Source organism: Carassius auratus, unplaced genomic scaffold (assembly GCF_003368295.1).
Source record: "Carassius auratus strain Wakin unplaced genomic scaffold, ASM336829v1 scaf_tig00215429, whole genome shotgun sequence".
Taxonomy (NCBI): Eukaryota; Metazoa; Chordata; class Actinopteri; order Cypriniformes; family Cyprinidae; genus Carassius; species Carassius auratus.
Genome location: NW_020528085.1, coordinates 6,677 through 29,277, shown reverse-complemented (window position 1 = coordinate 29,277; position 22,601 = coordinate 6,677). Strand labels below are relative to the sequence as shown.

General features: G+C 35.2%; 1 protein-coding gene across 1 annotated transcript; it reads right to left on the bottom strand.

Annotated features, from left to right (window-relative positions):
• Positions 1 to 534: 534 nt before the first annotated feature.
• LOC113094806 (Fc receptor-like protein 2) lies at positions 535 to 21,121 on the bottom strand. The gene is made up of 9 exons (XM_026260463.1): positions 21,047 to 21,121; positions 4,389 to 4,424; positions 3,853 to 4,113; positions 3,381 to 3,653; positions 3,174 to 3,308; positions 2,779 to 2,949; positions 1,946 to 2,227; positions 1,406 to 1,663; positions 535 to 1,315 (listed from the first exon to the last, which is right to left on the bottom strand). The coding sequence occupies exons 1-9, from the start codon at positions 21,075 to 21,077 to the stop codon at positions 1,185 to 1,187; spliced, it is 1,578 nt and encodes a 525-aa protein (XP_026116248.1). The 5' UTR covers positions 21,078 to 21,121; the 3' UTR covers positions 535 to 1,184.
• Between the last annotated feature and the right edge of the window lie 1,480 nt (positions 21,122 to 22,601).

The window sequence follows — 22,601 nt, the reverse complement described above, 5'->3', positions numbered from 1 at the left end:
ATGTGCGAATTATAGAGGGTCTAGAAAAGAGGGCAAAGTGGAGAGGATGTGTTTTTTGACCAGACGTTTCTATTAAGCAGTCGGAATTCAGTATTGCAGAGAGTTGTGTAGTAATGTAACATCATTTGTTTGTATAATATACCGTGTGCATCTTAAACTACAAGTTCTCTTATGAAGAACAGCTCAGTGTCTGTTGTCTCATGAGTCATAAATACAAGATAACAGTAACATCAGAACAACAGAAAGTAATAATTCATAGTCCAGTAAGTTATTTAAGTAATCACTTCTACTGATGAGTGTTTCTAATGTCTAATGTCATTTATTCAGGAATCAATTTATAGTTGTCACATTTTGCTAGTATTATTTTTATATGCATATTAACTGTAATAATTACAGTATATTAATGGACATGTAAAACCCGATTGGCTCATAGATCATGGTTCTTTTGTTTTTACTGTGAAACTGCAAGAGTGTTTTAACAAAGCATCAGCTCCACAATATTTTAAAAGGCACTGCTTTTTTATTTTAAGAAAGAAAATATAAACAGTTCAAAATATGAAAAACCTACAGAGCTTTGCAACAATACAAGTCATGAATAAAGAATACACTAAAGAATAATGAATAAACATGCTTACAAATGACACATCCATGTGGTTATAAATCAGGCAATCATCACAGAGGACTACATAACATAGATGCACTAAGACTTATACTGTAAACGATTGAACTTTACAATATTAAGGCAGAACAAAATAAAAACATTAAACTTTAACTTTCATGATTCAATAATACTGAAAATCAACTGAAAAAGCAGTAATGTAAAGTAAGCTTCCAAACCTTTATGAACAAAAAGTTTAGTTCGAGTCACTGTGTCATCAACATCTTACAATGTTTTAGCAATTACAAAGAAAAAAATGATGTAATGCCAAACAATTCCTGTTGGGTAAAATCAAGTTCTACTCTACGTTTTCTTGTTGAATATCCTGTTTCACTCAAAAGTCCAAGGGTTTGAAATTCTGGTTCATGTTGAATCTAACAACCATTAGCTGCAAGTCAAACGAGGACAGTGGTTCACGCACAAAAACACAAAAGTTAATTTGACCACATGCACATTCAACCAAACAGCATTAATGATAATAATGATTGTTTCTCAGTAAAATATGATTATAATGACATGTAATAAATCATTCAGCTGTTATACCTCTCATCCTGCAGCATTTGAAGATAAGCACGACTGTCACTAACAGATATGGACAAACTGTCAGTACAGAACTGAGTGTGTGGAGGACAGAGATCTGAGATTCTGAATGAGACGCTGAAAAAAAAACACAGACATTTTATCAATCACTGTATCTGAACGAGAGCATATGAAGAAATAAATCAGCTCACAGTTTCATTGACTCACATTCATTTGAGACTCCTCTGACTGAGATCCAGCTCTTGGGTGACTCTTCTCTCTCTGGGTGTTTGCAGTAGTAGAAACCCTCATGTGACTTTGAGACAGTAGAGATGATCATCTCTGTAGTTTGACTCTGGATGAGTGATCCATCTTTATAGAAATCAGCTCTGAGGATTGGTGGAGTTGAATGTTCATATAAACAGCGTAGAGTCAGAGAATCTCCTTCAGTAACAGGATGAACAGGACTCTCCAGAATCACACCAGCTACACAAACAGATGAAATGTGTGCCGATTGTATATAGCAACTATATGGTAAGAAATGTAATAATAATAATAATCTTCATCATCATCATAAAAAAGGTTTTTACATTTTCTTGCAAAACTACATTTTGCAATGGTATGTCTTAACCATTGAGGATTTATTTGTAATGCAGACTGACACGTCATGTTTTTGTTTAATAAACTGCTTTGTGTACTGCATTGTAAATGAAAATAATAATAAAAAAATCAGAAATGAAAAAATAAAATACAGAAACTCAGACTCACAGTGTACAGTGATATTAACAGGATGACTGATCTCTCCAGATTCAGACTGACACCAGTACACTCCAGTGTATGGTGGGACAGTGTAGCTGATTGTACATGTAGATCCTGTCTGTGATCCCCAGCGTGATGATGAACAATCTTCCAGACCCCAAATGTCTGTGTATCTTCTCACTCTCCATCTATCAGAGTTACTCTGGTCCTCACAGCTCAGAGAGAGAGAGATCAATGTGAAGTGTTGAGTTCTGCTGGGACTGATGATCAGAGAGACTGGAGGAGAAACACCTGAGAAGACAATCACAGTTCAGAAATCAAGTCAAAACAGTTTTATTGATTTAACACTTTACACAATGTACACTTCATTTTTGATCAAAACAAAATAACATATTTGTAATTATGCCATCAGAGAGCATGCCAAAGACAACTGAGACAACTTCAAGTTAGTTCTGGAGGAAAAAAAATAATAATTATTTAATAATTATTAAATTTTTTTAACTTAATCCACCATTATCTCAATTCTAAATAAGTACAAATTCATTATAATTAATTGTTTTCAGTTGTGTTGTGGGCAATAAAACATTCCAGTATAATATTGTTAAACTCATTTTTACACTGAAATAATGAAAATGTCTGTGCCACCCCGAGATGCTGCTTCCCCCTTCCTCCACCGTTGTTTTAATCTCTGCCAGAAGAAAAAGCATCTTTCTCCATTGACACAACTCAGCAGTAGCCTTGTATTATGACAGAATCAAATTTCATAACAAATCAAGCACTTAAAAGATCAAGTAAAATTTCAGGAGAGTCTCATTTCATTCAGTGATTCAGCCTGAACTCACCAGTGACCCATAGTGGTTGTTCATTGCTGTACCATGTGAGATAGGGTGGTTTTTCTCTCTCTGCGCTGCACACATAAACTCCTGTGTGATTTAGAGCAGCAGAACTGACCGTGTAGTTTCCTCCAGCTCCTCTGCTGCTGTCTGAGAGCAGCTGATAATGTTTTCTGTAATCTGTATGAAGTGAAAGTGTAGTTACCTCAAAAATATTATCAGTCATTTTTACATGAGACGTTTATATTACCTTTGTTGGTATAATCAGTACTCAGACTAGTTTATTTATTTGATTTTTAATGTATATTATTATTATTATATATATATATATATATATATTTTTTTTTTTTTTTGGATGAAACCAGTTAATTCAGATGTTATCACATGAAGCACATTATATTTACCTGATGAAACAGTTCGAGTGAACCAGCTGAATGTCCAGCCTGTAGAGGATCCGTTAACCTCACAGATCAGAGTCACTGGATCTCCTTCAGTCAACCACTTCCATGGAGAAACACTTAAAACTGCCTCGGGTTTATCTGAAATACAGAAATCACTCATTAATAACATGTTAAACCTGTGTGTGTTTATGAAGCGTTGATCAAACTCACCTGATACTGTCAGTGTAACTTCATCACTGATGTGTGATGTTCGTGATCCTCCTCTCTCTGCTCCATAACAGGAGTATTTACCTGCGTCAGACTCAGTAACAGAACTGAATGTGTGTTCCTGTAGTTCACTGAAAACACTGTCTGAACCGTCTTTATACCAGCTGTACTTCCAGCTAGAGACTCCTTCACCATCAATGTCACATCTGAGAGTGACTGTCTCTCCTCTGAATACATGTTGATCAGGTTTAATGCTCACTTTGGCTTTTGGTATTTCTGTACAACGACAACAATTCACAATGAATATAAAGTGTTGTTTTTACACTATAAACAGTTACTTTATTGTAAAACACATGCTAAATCAGGTTAGACTGAAGTGTTGTTCTCTAAAGCTGTTATAATCACAGATTCAGTGTCTTGTGAATTATTTTTATTGTGTTCTCTGAGCAGTTCATTATTTGATGAAAATACTTGCCATATATTGTAACTGTTACTGGTTCACTGTAATTTGTGTAAAGTCCTCTTCTTTGTGCTCTGCACCTGTACTCTCCTCCATCAGAGACTGTCACTGAATTGATTGTTTTAGTTGCAGCTTCAGTAGATTCAGTGTTTGAGTCTCTACTGCGGATAAACTCCCATCCATCCCATATTTGATCTACCTCACATCTCAGAGTAACTGAGTCTCCAGTGAACAGTGAACTCTGTGGCTCAACAGTCAGAGTAGGTTTGGGAATATCTGTCAGTATAGAGTCATTGAGAATTTAGAAACATCAAACTTGATTGTTAAATGATTTTCAGCAGAAAATCTTGTCCTCTCATTGTTTAATAATTATTGTACTTTGATTACATTTTTATTTGTTGTCACACATCAGTCTTAAAATGGTGCATTTATAATCATAATAAAATGTAACACTCATTTATTTCTACTGTAAGTTACTGCAGAATCAGTAGTTAATAATCAGTGTTAGAATCAGTCGTATGTGATGAAATACATGAATCAAAGTGACTCACCTTCAGTTTGTCCAGAGTGGATGTTTGAAATCAGCACTAAAACACAAAGAGAAAAACTCATTAAACTGTGAACACTGAGCTGATCATTTGTCTATTTTATGTTATTTTATAATTTTGTCTAGAGCGAATTGCACCTGAGTACAGATAATGATGATCTTTAAAAAAAATAAAATAATAATTTAAACACGCTAAAAAATAAAATAAAAATCTTGATCCGTCTAGCTTTGAGTGAGTTTCAGTTTTAAGGAAGCTAAAAAAATGATATATATATATATATATATATATATATATATATATATATATATATATATATATATATATATATAAACAAACAATAAAATATATTATATACTAACAGTGGTAATGTTTCCAGATTAACATTTAAACATCTGACTAATAGCAGAGGTATCTGAATAGCTTATTACACAACATTGACAATAACTGCACAAAAAAAACAAAACATTACAAAGCACAAAACTGAATGACTGAACAAACACACTGATCTACAACACAACAAAGTGAATTTCTCTTCACAAACAGCACTAACTGCACACTTTCTCTCTCAAAATCATCTTTCACTCTTACAGTATTTGAACAAGAAATCAGAACTGGGTCACAATTAACTAACAGTGTAAACGAGGCCCTATAGACTTCATCACCTAATGTCTGTGTGCACTATGTAGGTGTGTTTTGTGTTTGCTTTTAGCGATATAGCCTACTCATATCAAAAACTAACAAAACTAACTTACAATTACGATATTATTGCATACCACACATAGTTACAGAAGTTCTAAGCGGCCATGCATTATTATTTTTCATTCTTGTTTTCTCGTTATAACGACTTAATTTTCTCATTATCTCGACATAATCAGAGTTGTTTTCTTTTTTCTGTTTTTTTTTTTCTTTTTTTTTTACAATGATTGTTTGATCTATTGTTGCTATAGTAATGAACTCAACGTTGACACACATCTGATGGACAACCATGTGCTCTTACTGTATCCTATGTCGTGGATATTTCAGCAAATTTGGCTTCGTCTAGTAATAACTTCTACAATACATAACTAAACGCTGATCAATCACTGTTGATATTTCCAGAGACAGTACACCAAACTTTTAGTTTTTGTAATTAACATGTTTAAATGGTCAAAGCAACACCACAAACACAGGCAGAGCGCCTTAAGAAGGATGCAGAGCTATTCTAAGATCCTTTAGAGCACCTTGGATTAAACTCACTTGTAATTTCCCTTTATTTAAAATAAAATTATATGTCATTTGTAATGTTGATGTCTGACCAACTGATCTATAAATCATATATACACCTGGGGCCTGTTCCATGAAGCCGGATTATTTGGCTAGCCAGGTAAGTTTCAGTTTAGTTTGCACCAATCCTGGGTTTTAGGTACCATGCAAGTGGCTTGGCTTTTAGCTGCGTTTATTGCCATAGTAACTTACACTCCTAGGCTAACCTGCTCTGGGGCAGGTTATGTTCTGGGTTAGAGATCTCAAACTGAAGCTGGACCAATCAGATGTGAGAGAAGTGACACATGTCTGACACAGTCACTCCAGTTTATCTTGCTCCAAATTAAAGGGACAATAAGTAACTTTTTAGGTATTTTATTATCTAAAATCAATATTTTTATTCATAAATATGCCCTCAATGGTGTACAAATACCTATGCCAATGTTTAAACTAATCCTCGTAAATGAAGAATTTATTATCTTTATATACATGGGACGGGTAGGTCGACGGAGGCTTCCATGTAGTTCCGCCATCTTGCAAAACTATAATAGCAGAGAGGGACAAAAAGTACTAAGCCAACGCGTTTCCACAGCGTGTTTTCGGTCAGAGCCAGAAACGCAGGTGCAGAGCAGTGAGAGGCGCTTGAAACTGCACCGGCAAGTTTAAAAGTCTGGATTGCATTCTTATTATGGACCATACATATGCCGCGCCACAGGAGAAGAAAACATCGTCGCCAAAACAGTCAAAAATAGAACGTAAAAGGAAACGTGACCGTAGATTACAGAAAACAAGAGTTAATGTCGGGGAAGCTTTTTCTAGGTGGAAAGAGCTAATGCTGGATAAAGATTTCAAAAGAGACGCTGAAGTGGCCAGTTTTCTTCTCGACAGGTAAGTCAGTGTTACAATCTATATTACAATATTTTTTTTATATCTAACAATGCACATTATTCAGAAAATATAACGAATAAATTAGACATAACTACTAATTACAATATTTCATGTTTTCCATAGTCAGTAATTCATACTGTAACATTCGTTTGTTTATGGTCATGTTGCAGTTTGTTTGAAATAACACACCTGTTCACCTGAAGGAAAACTCGACGAAGTGCTATTAGAAGACATCCTGTCAAAGCTTTTTGGTACATATCGCCTACCGTAGATGCAACGCGCATTTGAAAAAGCGAGGCGCTGGAGAGCAAAATTAGTTTGAATGCAAAATACAATTTCACCACTAGATGGGAGTAATTCCTACTTAGTGTCCCTTTAAAGGTCACTAATGCTAAAAAAAAGAAAAAGAAAAAAAGATAATTATCAAGTCTTTTTATGATTTATATAATTATTGTGATTCATATTATTATTTATCTTTTACACACAAACAATTTTACTTTAACAGTTATTATAAATCGTTTATTTTAAATAGTAATGTATACAGATAAGATACAGATCAAAAGATTGCACTATTTAAAAAATAAATAATCTGACCTTACATGTTCGAGTCTCTATCACTATATATTTTCAAATGTGTAAACTAAGTTAACGAGTTTCACTTGTGACTTCACTGATAAAGCAAGATAATTTATTTTATTTGTCCTCCTTCATATTTCATATGACGTTTAAATTTGTCATATTCATCAATAGGCTTGTTTGAGATGAGCCTGGCCTCCCCTGAAATGTATGCGAGAGTAGGCGGCTGCATTGAGAGGAGGAGTGAACAAAGCGCAGGCAAGCCGGACTGATCTCTCTACTCGTAGTGGATTTGACACCTGTGAGATCAAAGATGGCTATCACGGGACTTGTGCACAGTGTTGCTAATAAACTGGATGTAATTCAAGTTCTGTTGCTGTTTTCTTTAATACAGACATATGTGTTTTTTTTTTGTTTTTTTTTTAATGAAAATTAAATTACATAACCCAAAGAGATCGCACTGTCAGATAGTTTGGGAATATTCACACATAACATAAACACACAAAATAGATATTAGAGGTTTAAAATCAAACATTTTAAAAGAGAACATTACATCACAGTTGTTTAAACCAATGAGCATTAAGCTGTGTCGTCGGCAAGTCGTTTCCCATCGTGCTTTGGTCAGCGCAGTCGGTGGGGAGCAACTGCGCCCGACTGTAGAATCCGACACGTGCGCCTTGCACTCGCGAGAGATTTTTGACATACATCAGCATGACATCAGAGCAAGGCGGACGTCACTCGGACACATTTCTAACCGGCATGCATCTCGCGCTGATCACCGGTGATCGGTTCTGCGCAGATTTTGCTCATCTCAAACAAGCCTATTCTCTTGACCTTTAGCAAAACCTTTAACCTTCAGTTTTGAATCTCGCTGGGTCTCTGGCGAGAAGTAAATCAAACTTGCTTTGTACTGCAAGGCCATGATTGGCTGTTCACCAGTGATGTCACATATTCATGTGCATGCGCTCCACAAACTCAGGATCAAAGCCTGAGTTGACAAAGAAAAGTTCATGATCAGCATCATGGTACCAACAAAGCCGGATTGGAGAGGTTTGGTTTTGTCAACTCAAAACTAATCTTGTAACTCTGAATTTGTTCAGCTGCCATCATGGTACAGGCCCCAGATATAGTCATATATAGATCAGTGTGTCTGGCCAATGTTTTTTTTTTTTTTTTTTATTAAGTTATCAAGTTAAATTACAAACCTTTACGGCACAATTCAACAACTGAACACATATTATTAGTTTTGATACAGCCAAATCGAAAAAAAATAAAAATAAAATATATATATATATATATATATATATATATATATATATATATATAAAACAATAATCACACCATAAGAAAAAACTGAATAAAAAAGAAAAAAAAAAGAAGGATGAGGGTCTTATTCTAAAAGCAAAAACAAGTTCAAAGCATACAAGAGTTTCTGGGCGTTCCTGTCCATCCTGTAATGAAGAGACTTTGCAAATATCTTTAGTTCATTCTTTCATCCGCTGAAGTGAGTTTTAACCTTTAAAAACTTACATCTCTGAATATAGTATTTGCACAAAGTAATTAAGTTATTTATCAAAAAATCTAGGATCTTTTCCTTCAACAATACTCCAACCTTAATTGAGAACACAGTCAAAGGGTGTATTGACGTATGTTTGTGTAATGGATGCCAGCGAGTAGTGCTGTGCAGGAAAACCGACGCTAGTGGCTGTAGCCATTTAGCCTCCTTGTTAGTGCATCCGCCTCCCATGCCGGAGACCCGGGTTCGAGCGGTGGAGAGGACCCGGGAGAGAGGGTTTACATTGGTGCCGTCACCCGGGTGGGGGTGAGTGTAACGGAGGCCAGTGCTCTGCATTTAACCCATCCAAAGTACACACACACAGAGCAGTGAAAACACACACACCCGGAGAAGTGGGCAGCCATTTGTGACCCGTCACGGAAACCAGTGACACAAGTCGGCAGCACAACTTTCGAGCAAAATGAGAAAGAAGCGGGTTTCGTTTTTTTTGCAGAATCTGTTAATTGAGATCATGGAGTAGCCTTTCCGTGTTTGAGATAGCAGTATTGGTATATTTAAAAGCGTACATTTTGAGGTTGAAATCGGCTAGTTTTTAGGAGATTCTTGCACGCAGTAGGGGCGTGTGTGTATTTCCATACTGGATAAGCCGGCTTTTGTTTCTTTTGTTATTGCCCCCGACCTCCGAGGGAAGCGTGGCTACTTACTATGCAGTGCTCTGGCCGGCTCTAGCTGATATGAACAATCGCTCAATGATTCTGAAGATGATCTGAGCGACGATTAAAGCGGCATAATAAGACTGTATAATATCCCTAATCTACAACTGAGCGAAGATGACGACGAGGAAGAATGTATTGGACTGGCGTCAGACGAGTTGGACCGTAAGATATCAGAGGCTATATCGATAGCAACATTTGATGGGGATAAAGAGAGAGAAATGGGGAAAATCACTTTAGCTTATCATAGTTGATCATAACTAGAGATGAAATGGCATGAAAATTTCATTTCATGATTATAGTGACCAAAATGATCACGGTTATCACAGAATCCTGTTCAAAAAGTCCTAATGCTACAAAATGAAATCAATTCACCAAGTTTTATGTAGAAAACCAGCAAATAACAAATAAAATTAGCATCAATATGTACTTTTTGTTTACATAAACATTAAAATAATAATATTTAAAATGATGGCCAGATTGTCTTGCAACGTTATTTACAATGCACAAGTTCAAATAGAGTTTTGACAAAAAAGGTTTTATAAAAAGATAAAACTCACATATTTAAGCCTCTAAATCAATTTTATAAAAGTCAAAAAAGATAAATTACTGACATTTACAATGCACATTATCCTTTATTATTAATAGTATGCGGTCAAATTTTTCCCATTGTGTCTGTCTTTGCTATGCAAACATGCAGCTTTACGGGGGGAGCTTTACAGGGGATATGGCTTATCTAAATGAGATGTAAATAGATGTAAATGAGCCCTGTTGTCACTCCCAGCAGTGAGAACAGGTGAGAACTGCACATTCTTTAGAGGCTTTTTTCTGCTTTTTGAACTTTTTTGAGTAACTACCTTCAAATGGCCACAACTTCTCCAAATATTACACATCATTGGAAAGCTTGGAGACTACACTTTCAGAATCTGTGAATAACTCAAAATGCCCCAGAACCGACTTGTGTCCCTACTTTCCGTGATTGGTCACATTTACGCTGCGGTGCCCGGGGAGCAGTTGGGGGTTCGATGCCTCTTTGCCAATACATTTCTGATAAACTTATTTGTTAATTGTTTGCTTTTTAAAGGTTTACTTCAGTACATGATGGATAGCATAGGTGTAAATTAGTTTTTGGTGGCTTGTGTTAAAATAACGTATAATGAAAGGACATGATTTTGTATGTGTATGCCTCTAGCATTTGTTTTATAATGTTAAAAAGGTCATATGAGGAGATTGTTTTCATATTAAATTCACTTTTTCATTCACTTCCAGGGATAGGATTGGCATGGAAGATGCAGCACTCTTTACATTTTAAATGTATGTTGCCACCCTAGAAGTCAAAGTCTTTTTACATGTGACATTAACGTGTACATATTTTTTTTGTTGTTGTTGTTCTATTATTCTATTGTTTTACTTTTTTGTTTCAGATCAAATGTATATCAAGTGTTATCCATCCTCATAACACCTCCACAAATAGAGACTGGAACTTCTGAGCACCATCATCTTGTCTGCTTTGAGACTGTCATAGGTGAATGATACAGTACTCTTCTGTGTTGAATTTACATACCGTCAGTACACAGACATAGTTTTGTTTCAGTTTTGCTGTGCTCAAGTCTTCTTTGTGTCCCCAGCCCAGCAATCAGATGCATTAGAACAACAAAGCACAACTGTGGTGGCCCAGGTACCTTCAGCAAGAAGTAAATTTCTTTAACATTAATGATAATGCAATGTCAGTATTGTAATTAAACTTGACCCATCTGACATAATTATTCATGCCAGAGATTTAACAACATTGTCAGCGAGGAGTATTTTCAACAGGAGGCACATTTCAGCTGGCTTGATAGTGACTTCAATAAGTGTGGTTGACCCTCTTGTTTTTTGTGGCTATAACAATTGGGCTAAGTAATCTCACTCTCTTCCATTTCCCTAACATGAAACTTTTGACTGAAACATGATATATATATATATATATATATATATATATATATATATATATATATATATATATATATATAATGGAATGCTAACAAGGTCCGCTTCCCATTTGCAGGAAATCTATTACTATTGTTCAGCAGGCATTTAGAGGTTTATATATTAAATTATATAAAAAATATTCCAAATTAATTTACAAAAACCTTTCAATATTATTGAATTTGAATTGTTGCTTCATGTTTTAACAATACATCCATGCATACTCAGCGAAATAAAGTTTGGGATTATTTTCATCTGTTTTGTACAGTGTGTTTCCAAAATAAAACTGCAGTTTTACAGTTTTGAGCATGTGGTAGTTTATTGAGGCTCATTGTAAAGCCATTGCTGCCAGTCATTAGATGCCTTTTAGCCTTTATTGTGTGTTGATCTAAATGCAAACTAGGATCTAATTAAACCTACAATTGTGTATTTATCCATGGTGCACGGTACGGCGGTAAAACAACGCCGTGTTATAAACGTTGATTCACTTTTTAAAATCAACACCTCATTCAGCGTGAATCCAAGGTCTCCAGAACGGTTATAATTTATCCGTAATGAAGGTAAGAAGGTGAAACAGCATCATGATTTCAACGGTGAATCAATGTCATGATTTCAACGGTGAATCAACGCTGATTCAACCATGGTACCTGATGTTGTTTCAACGTTGAATCAGCGTTGAAATGCCGGCTGGGTTGGTTCTGATTTTATTGGGTTTGCTGTGGAGGAAAAGTTAGCAAGAAGATAAGGCAGCAGAGGATTGGAAAGGACAGTAAAGAGGAGTGAAGTGGAGAGGAGAGTGGAGGATTGAACCGAAGAGAAGAGGGAAGAGAAGAATAGTGGGAAAGAGTGGAGAGGAGAGAAGAGTGGAGAGAAGTGGAGTGGATTGGAGAGGAGAATAAAGAGTAAAGAGTACAGGAGTGGATTGAACAAGAGAGAAGAGTGGAGAGGAGTGGATGGAATAGGAGACAATATGAGTTGAGAGGGGAGAAGAGTGAAGAGGATTGAACAAGAGAGAAGAAGCGTGGAGAAGAAAGGAAAGGAGGAGAGGGGAGTTAACTGAACAGGAGAGGATTAGAGTGACGAGGAGATAACAGGAGAGGAGTGATTTTAATTGGAGAAGAATAAAGGATAGGAGCCTGAGTTCTCAACCAAGCAGCTGGAGAGAAAGCTGCTTAGTACCAACTATACTGCTTGCATAAGGCCATCCTTAAAATAATTCAGTTTGCAGTAAAAGTAAAAAAAAATAAAAATTCAAAAAGGGTCGGTAGGTAGGTCTATTTTTTTTTTTTTCAATGTAAAAAAAGTAAAATTTTGGTAATGGTGATTACATAGGTATGAATTTAAACAAATTAGCATATCGTGATGTCACTGACTGGGTCATCAACGCGTGCCTTTGCGCGCATAATTGCAAACCTAATTTTGATGCAGGCTATATAGACCACAAACAAACTTAAATCTTTGTCAAAAACATGTTTTTTGCATGGATTTCAGGTGCATTCATTTCAAGAAAAAAATCTGGAACTGTTTTACTGTTTTTACATGTCAATGCAACCTACAAATGAGAGACCGTTTACTTTGTTTTCTCGGGTTGTCACTTTTGTGCAGTGGCGTAGCCAGGGGAGGGGCCATGGGGGCACTGGCCCTCCTGAAAACTGATTGGCCCCCCAGTGTGCCCCCACCCTTCTACTTGTCTGTCACTCACAAATTCAAATTATAATCTTTCAGTTAAGTAAATAACTCATGATTGCGTCGCGATGCTTCTCAACGAGGACCAAGAATAGCGAGCTGTTTTCCAACGAAAAAAAGCACCTATTTTAAATAGCTTATGTTTTTCAATTAGCGAGTTGTTGCAGTGCAAGAAGTGTTTGGTACTAACGTTAACGTCTTTCGGTGTTAGACAGACCAGGTTCGATGACGATGTTATCTCCTAGAGCAGACCAAGATGCTAATCATTATATTTACTATGCTCCTCTGATGCTAAATGTAAAAGGGGTTTACTGCGTTACGATTTACTTTTTTTTTTCGGCCGAACGCGCCGATATAGTCAACAACGCAATTTAAAGCAATGGTTTAAAAAAAAAAAAACTATAATAGCAATTCTAATAAAGTCATTATTGGATCATGCAGTCGATTAGCGACTTTTTTCATTCAAGTGAGGTGACAAAACAAATCGTGTAATGTTTATCTAACGCTCCACACTTGAGACTTTTTTTCTATATGGGTCTATAATGGGTGAGACACATGCAAAAACATAGTTTTTTTTACTGGTCCATTTTGAGATTTGGGGCTGTTTGTCTTCAGTAAAATGTCTTCTTTCAGACTTGTGGTGAAAAAAAGTCCAAAATACACATATAGGTCTTTATTTTTCTACACCTTTAGTTTATTTGCGTCTGTAGATTCCTAATAAATTCAGTTGCCGTTCTAAATCACCATGGTGCTCCGCGATTGCTGTCTGCCCCTGCAAAGCTCTCTCTCCCTCCCTTCACAGAAGTTATTGACAAAACGTCATTTGATGACACCCAGAAACATTCTCAAAAAAATCATACATAATTATTTAATGCATGATTAAATAGCAAAATAAATAACTAGTACTAAAATAACACTGGACTAATTAAGCTATTCTAAACTGTTTTATAGGATCCACATATTTTACATGTTAAATTAAAGCTACCTTTTTGAACAAGTAGCTTTCCAACAAAGTATGGATATATGATATTTTTAAATCAATATGCTCAAGATTAATTAGCTTTGACATAAGTTGATTTTGTTTATTCATCAATGCAAATTTACTGCAACTGCTGCTATGCAAATTGAATGGGATGTGGATAATAAACAAAAACATATAATGAAATTATATTAAATTTATATTAGTTATATTAATTAATTAATTGTGTATTTATTTCTATGAATTATTAATGTTATTCTGCATTTATATAAATAAGGCTATTATATATATATTATATAAGGCTATTATAAATAAATTATATTATTATTATTTGTGAGTTGTACACTATTCCTACATTGGATTATTTTATTTATTACAGTTTTTCTTTCACTTTTGTAAAGTGAAAAGTTAATACAAATTGTATTTGATTTTTTTTTTAATTTAGAGCAGTGAATACCTGCTATTAAAATATAATAGGGTATCACTGTTTATTACTGCTTTTAAAGGTTACTGAACTCTTGAAATGATTTGGATATACAGTTCAAACAACACAAGATTGGCCCCTCTGTATTAATCGTGGCCCCTCTTGTGCCCCCCAGTTGAAAAAATCCTAGAATCGCCCCTGCTTTTGTGTTCATTGAATTGATTGTAAAATTGATTTTGCATGTCCAAATATCTTTTATAGGGCAAATAACACCAAATATAGGTAAATCCACGGACAACAGGCAGGACGAATGTAAAGATTCAATATATTGGTAAAGACCAATATTTCTGATGATTTTTGGCATGAAGTTTAGTGCACAATGACAAACAGGAGTGCAACATTCTTGAAAAACAATAAGCAGAGTGTACTGCCATAATGCAAAACATTTATGGCAGGCTTCTATTGATTTAAATCCTGCCATGATTCAAAACTGAAAATAAAGTTCTGAAAGATTGAAACTAAGTGTTCGAAAAACTCAAAATCGTACAAAAAAAGTTTTGCAAGATCGAAAAATAAGATTTGCAAGCTTGCAAAATGTAAAAAAATAAAAATATCTCTGCAAACATTATGTTGTTTTTGAGATTTCCTTCTACAGAACTGCAACATTTTTTTTTACAATGTTGCGCAAAGAATTTTTCAGAGTTTCAAATTTGTCAGTGTTCTCCCACTGTATTAGATTGTTTTCCAGGTTTGAAACCTTGTAAATGGTGATCTGAAAACTGGTGTGTGAATGTGTGAAAAATTTTTTTTGAAACTCTGAAAACATAGCTTTGCAGGCTTGCAAAGTGGTAAAAAATTTTTTATCTCTTCAAACATAATTTTGTTTTTGAGATTTCCCTCTTCAGAAGTGCAACACTCCTTTTAATAGTGTTGTGCAATCATTTTTTCAGAGTTTCGAATTTGTCACTGTTCTCCCAGTGTATAGTTTGTTTTCAAGATTTGAAACCTTGTAAATAGTGATCTGAAAATTGGTGTGCCAATAGGTGAAAAAAAGTTTTGAATCTCTGAAAACTGAGGTTCGAAAGGGCGAAACGTATTACATTACATTACATTTGCACTCCTATTGCAGACGATTTTTTCAGAAATGAGTTTACAACACCCACTTTCCGGAGATACGCCCACACAGTTGCGAGCTTGCGACTCACATGATTTGTGGCAGCGTTGTCACGCAGCTCTGTTCTGAAACCAGACTGAGTGAAAATGAAGCTTCGCAACCTCACAACTAATAAAAAAGCCTGGAGGGAGGGCCTTCTACTCTTGATCAATGCTTTGCTGTATGCTGACGTACAGTCCAATCACAAGTCATATTTACTGGAAAGGTGGGATTGACCGACTGCTCCGCCAATAACAAAAATGCACAGGATATGCAAAATAAACGGTCCTAAAATTAAAATAAAAGGTTTCCGACTTGTCGCTGGAATTCACCATTCAATTGCCAGTAGCCACTGGGTTTACCACTGATAGGCCGGCGCATCACCTCACGCAGCGAACGATTCACTTTCCTCAACTCAGTTTCTTTTGTGAGGTGGGGTGGGGGGTTGGTCCTGTAGCTAATTTCACATAATGATTACAAATTACAAAATCAATTACAAAATCATAATTTTTAAAAAGGTTTTATTGAAAATTTTGATGTCTGTGAGATGTCTGTGACGACGCAAGTCCGGTAAATCTGCAAACAGCAGCGTACTTGATAACTTCTGTCAGCTGACCATGGCTACTGCAATTTTTCTCTCTGTATATTTACAATAAAACGAAATAGGATATCAAATACCACTGCCTCCTTTCGTTTTAATTTTAAAATAAGAACAGCTGCAGAAATGTACATAGTTCAGGGATATATATATATATATATATATATATATATATATATATATATATATACAGCCATTAGCCTACAATCAAACAAAATATTATTTTATAAATTTGCCTTTTTTATTTTCATTTTAACATATAGATAAATTTAATATAGACCAAAGAAAACCCGTTAGATTTACCCTGCAGCTGAATTATATATTTTTTTTCAACCACTAAAGAGACATCAGAGCCAGCGGCACATATCAGAAGGTCTATCCGAGGTGGGGCTGATTCTCGGCGAATAGATGATCACTGAGATCTCGTTGATTGCGTGGAGCTTACCGTCTACGAGATCGGCAAAACACATTTTTAAATAGGCGCTGTCTTTATAAATAAACCACAGATTTTAGTTTTAAACAACTACATTCTCACCTGAAATGCTTTAAAATTATATTTCATGACACAATAACAGTAATATTTTGAAAATGTTGATCCGAATAAATGGTGGTTGAACTCAACCAATGCTGCGTGAACTCAACCAATCAGGATGTGTAGCGCCCAAGTCGCGCCCCCGAAAGTTCAGAAACTTTGAAAAAGTACCACCTCACCAGCAGGGACTTTCTAAAGGGGCATTTTTTTTTTACCCGGAACTTTATTTAGTTCCTGGTTCCTGCAATGGAAACACACTGAGTACCAGGCCAAAGTCCCTGGTTCCTGGGTAAAGTTCCTGCGGTGGAAATGCGGCATTTGGTGGTACTCTAGAAGCACTGCGAGCCCATCTCTTTGTTAGCATCAAAGGAGATGTGCATTGCCTTCCACCAACTGAAGACACCTTCCTATTACACCTTCGACGAGTCATTGATCAGTTGGCCATGTGTAAGCGGGCACACATGGTTCAGCCAACCTACCCAGCTGCCACTGATTTTGGGAGACAACGTGTCAATGGCAAATTGGTGCCAACCATGATGCTGAAAGAGGCAAAACCTTCTAAATTCAAACACAGCCAATACTGCCGTTGCAAGAAAAGCTGGTCCAAAAATAACAAAAACTATGAGTTTATTCAGCATTGTCTTCTCTTCTGAAGACAATGAACAATCTTTTGTTTGTTATCTGGCTCGGCTCGGTGTTCATCTTCAGTTCTCTCTTCACAGCAGTTCAGTCAGTGTAATGTTTGAGTAAATTAATTCCTCTGGGATACTGGTTGGTTTTAACTCAGAGGGAGTGTCAGCCACATTAAAAAAGTTAACAGCTTAAGTCATTTGTGGATTAATTCTGGATTAACTGGTTCAAGAAGATCTGGTTACATCGGATGATTTGTTCTTGAACTGGATATCACTAAACTGCAGTGTTTTGAAATCTCACAATGCTAAATAAAGCCGTCATTTTTTTAGTTTTGTATCAAAATGTATTTTAGATGCTTCAACAAATTCTAACTGACCATCTGATGTCACATGGACTACTTTGAAGATGTTTTTATTACTTTTCTAGACATGGACAGTATACTGTTCACACACTTTCAATGGAGGGACTGAGAGCTCTCGGACTAAATATAAAATATCTTAAACTGTGTTCCGAAGATGAACGGAGGTCTTACAGGTTTTGAACGACATGAGGGTGAGTCATTATTTACATAATTTTTCGCAGTGAGAAAGTGATAACTCGGTCTAAACAGGATCAGATGGCTGCAGACGTGAGACCAGGACGCGTTGAGTAGAAGTTGACGGAGTCTGGCTTTACTGATCTATAAGTCCTGTTCATTACCATTTTCCTCCACACCGAGACAAACACAAGTGGAAAGGACTTGTGACATGATCTTTAGATTTTGTATTTGTTTGACGGGGGAAGCTGCGTGCAAACAGAAACACACACAAACACACACACACACACACACGTATACTCATTTATATTATATATATATATATATCCCAAGAAAAAAAAATCCCCCTTTTATGTCTATGTGTGCCAAGCCTGTTTCTGACACTGATCTCTGGTTTATTGTTTGAAGTGTTATTTCAGGGTTTGGATATATTCTTATAACTCAAACGAGTTCACCTTTAAATCATGACATCAAATTCACATTTCACTAAAGTCAATCACTGAAACAAGCACTCTGACGAACAAATAATCCCATGCCAGTGGGATAACAACATTTTCTAAATTTGTCTAAAGTGCTCTGTGAATAAAACTCAAAAAAAAAAAAAAAATTAATAATAATAGATATGCTGTGAAGGTAAATTATACAAAGTAATTTATTTTAATTTCTGTCATTAATAGTCCTCAATAGTCCAAAATAATAAAACAGGCGGTTTGCCAAAGAACCAAAAGGCCATTCGTTAATCTTACTGTTTGAATAAGAGAAAGAGATCAAACGTAGTAGAAATAAACACATTAAGACTCCACAGAAGCAGAATACTATTCATTTATTTTAAGAACTATTATTATGTTGTAATGTTTAGATGACCAGTCAGCAGAGAGGGGCATTTCACTCTTGCTCACATGTAGAGATCGAATATTCAAGTTGTTTATTCATTTTCTGTCCCTGAACACAAAAACAAAAATTATTTCGGATTTCAATATTAAATAAAAAAAACAAATTATACGAAGGTATGTGGACATAAAATGATGACATGACCATGAGATCAGATTGTTGACTTGTAATGCTACTGTAATCTACATAAATGATGAAAAGATAATATGCTGCAACATCCATCCCATCTAACATAGTTATCTGATACATTTATTTTAAACAATAAAATTTTTACCTATACTTATATTTCTGTATACATTATTTATTTATTTTTTCCTTATATTAGTGTTATATTCTATCCCTACTGTGTTATTCCTATGTAGGTTATGTCTGCACTATGTTGAACTTTCTTCTACACTGGAAGCTCCTGTCATCAAGTCAATTTCCTTGTGTGTGTGTAAACGTACTTGGTGATAAAGCTCTTGTGATTCTGAATCCTTCAACTTGCACGTTTTGTATCTACAGCCAGTAAACTTTTTACATTTTTACACATCCTTCTGAGTGGAGTTAGAAAATGCTAAGTCCTGTTTACATGGTGAGAACTGGCAGTTGTGGTGATAATATTTAACAGCAGTAGTAATATTGATGCTTCTCAAGCACCATTTAAAAAAACACCAATTAAAATTATTATATGTTTAGTTTTACTAACATTTTTCATTCTGCATGAAGCACTAATACAACAAGATCTGAAAGCCAATCTGTGAGCTTCTCTGCACACAGCTGTGGTTTATTGCATCATGGCATGATCAACTTCTTAGTAATTTGTCTTAGTTAAGTAAACAGTTTTTCATTCTAAATACACTTCCTCTTTCACCTTAGTCTCACAGTTGAATATTGAAGCATGTCTGATATAGGCACATCTTTGTAAAAATGTTTATAAGAAAAAAAACTTAAATTTTTACTGACTGTCACTACTCAGTCAAAAGTGAACAGTTTAGTCTGATTCTCCAACAAATGACTTGAGTCTGTTCTTTTTAATGTAGATAATTTATATAAATATTAAATTCTAAAATGTGATAACTGTAATACAATTACTGAACAAATGACTCTTATGAGAACGTTGTTTTAGTAAATCATAAAAACTAGTGATTACTGAAATAAGGAGAACTTACTATGATTTTTTTCATTCTGTTGTTCTGATGTTACTGTTATCTTGTATTTAAGGCTCACGAGACTACAGATACTGAGCTGTTGTTCAAGACAAGCCATAGTTTAAGATACACATGGTATTTAACACATTAAAAATGTTTGTAAATAATGAATATTAAATTGTGTTCACAGGTACAAATATATCAGTCAAACTAAACACCATCAGTGTCAGAGTGTGGTAGATAGATAGATAGATAGATAGACAGACAGACAGACAGACAGACAGACAGACAGACAGAGGGTAGTCCGGACTGCTGAGCGAATCATCGGTACAACCCTCCCTTCTATTCAAGAACTGTACTTATCCAGAGTGAGCAAAAGGGCCAGTAAAATCACTCTGGACCCCTCACATCCAGCACACTTCCTCTTTGAACTGTTGCCATCTGGTCGACGCTACAGAGCTCTGAGCACCAGAACGACCAGACACAGGAAAGTTTTTTTCCTCAGGCAATACATCTTATGAAAACTTGATAAAAACTGTGTAACACACTACACTATTTATATTTATATACACATACACTTATTTCTCTAACACACATACTTAGTGTACACTTACATTTTTTGCACATAACATACCTGTACATACATAACTGCTACATTCATAAAAGCTACCGGCAGGTGAGTTTTAATTAGGTTTGGAGCTGAACTCTGCATCTCTCCAGGACCAATGTTCACCAATCCCTGGTGATGTTGCAAAAGCTTTTTATTTCACATAAATGCTGATCTTTGGATCTTTCTAATCTTCAAATAATCCTGCAAAAAATTACTCAACTGTTTTAAATATTGATAATAATAATAATAATAATAATTAAGGTTTCCTGAGCAGCAAGTCAGCATATTACAATGATTTCTGAAGATCATGTGACATTGAAGACTGGAGTAATGATGCTGAAAATTCAGCTTTGATCACAGGAATAAATTAAATTTTAAAATATATCCAAATAGAAAGCAGTTGTTTTAAAGAGTGAAGTGTAGTTTAATCGTCACATTCAGCCATATAGCAATCCTGGTCTTTGCGTCCCCAAATGTAAAATCTCTTGAAATCATAATTAAGACATTCTTGTACAATTTAAGACTTTTTAAGACCCCACTGAAACCCTGTAACACCTACTGAAATACAGAGAGAGAATAATACTCACAGAGCACAAGAGGAAGTTGACGGAGCCCCATACTGACTGAATGATGACAGACAGTTAAAGACACAGACTGTGTTAAAGCCTCAAGACTTCCTGAAACCTGCAGTCGATCTTTAGGAACACCAGGACAGATTCAAGAAATACAAATGTACCTCATGTGTGACAGAAAATATTGCTTCAGAAAACATCACACAGACTAACATGCAAGTTTGGGATAGTCTGCATATGATTTGATATTTAATTCGGACCCAGAATACAGCGAGATGGACATCACAGAGCGCAAACACTCCTGCAGTGTGCGTTTCATTCATACTCGAAGCCGGAGGGCGCTCGCGCATAAAGTCATTTCAGGAAGATCCTAATATGGGCAAAAGCGTCCAGCTATCGCTGTATGAAAACAGTTTTTACACAGAAAAAAAGCCCAGAAACTTTTGGAAACACAAAGACATTGAACATACGACTGCAACAATATATGGTTTTTCAAGTAATCTCCAGCAGGTGATAAATAAAGGATGAACAATGCAGTACCAATTGACATAGCATTTATTACAGAATAGAAACTTAATATGTGCCTTAATATGTGATAAAATAAATAAATAATGTGAAATATTTTTACAAACCTATTTAAATTAACTGTTTTCTATTTGGATATATTTAAAAAAAAAAAAAAAATATTGAGATTTCAAAGCTGAATTTTTAGTATCATTACTCCAGTCACCACCATCCTTCAAAAATAATTCTCATATTCTGATTTGCTTTTCAAAAAAAAAGAAAAGAAAAAAAAAACACATTATGATAATGTTGAAACTTTTAGATTTTTTTTCAGGTGTCTTTGATCAATAGAAAGTTCAGAAGAACAGCATTTAATTTGAAATAGAAATCTTTTGAAATATTATTACTTTATCTTCACTTTTGATCAATTCAAAGTGAAGTGAAGTTACATACAGCCAAGTATGGTGACCCATACTCAGAATTCGTGCTCTGCATTTAACCCATCCAAAGTGCACACACAGTGAACACACACCCGGAGCAGTGGTGCCCGGGGAGAGTGGTGTTGCTGGCCTGAGACTCAAACCCACAAAAGAGTCCTTGCTAAATATAAGTGTTAATTTCTATAATTTTTTTTCCAAAAAACTAAAATTATATATTGACTCTAAGCGTTTTAATGATATAGTGTATTATGTTGCAAAAGCTTTTTATTTCACATAAATTCTGATCATTGGATCCTTATATTTATCAAAGAATACTGAAAAAAAAAACTGTTTTTAAAAAATGTTTTAAATATTGATAATCAGCAAATTAGCATATTATGATTTCTGAAGGATGTGACACTGTAGACTGGAGTAAAAATTCTGAAAATACAACTTTGATCACACGAATAAATTACATTGTAAAATATATTCAAATAGGGCAAAAGTTATTTTAAATATAAAAATATGTCACAATATTACTGTTTCGTTGTACTTTGGATCAAATAAATGCAGGCTTGGTGAGCAGAAGAGACTTCTTTAAAAATAAAATATCTTACAGTTCAAAAACTGTTGATTGTTAGGCTATA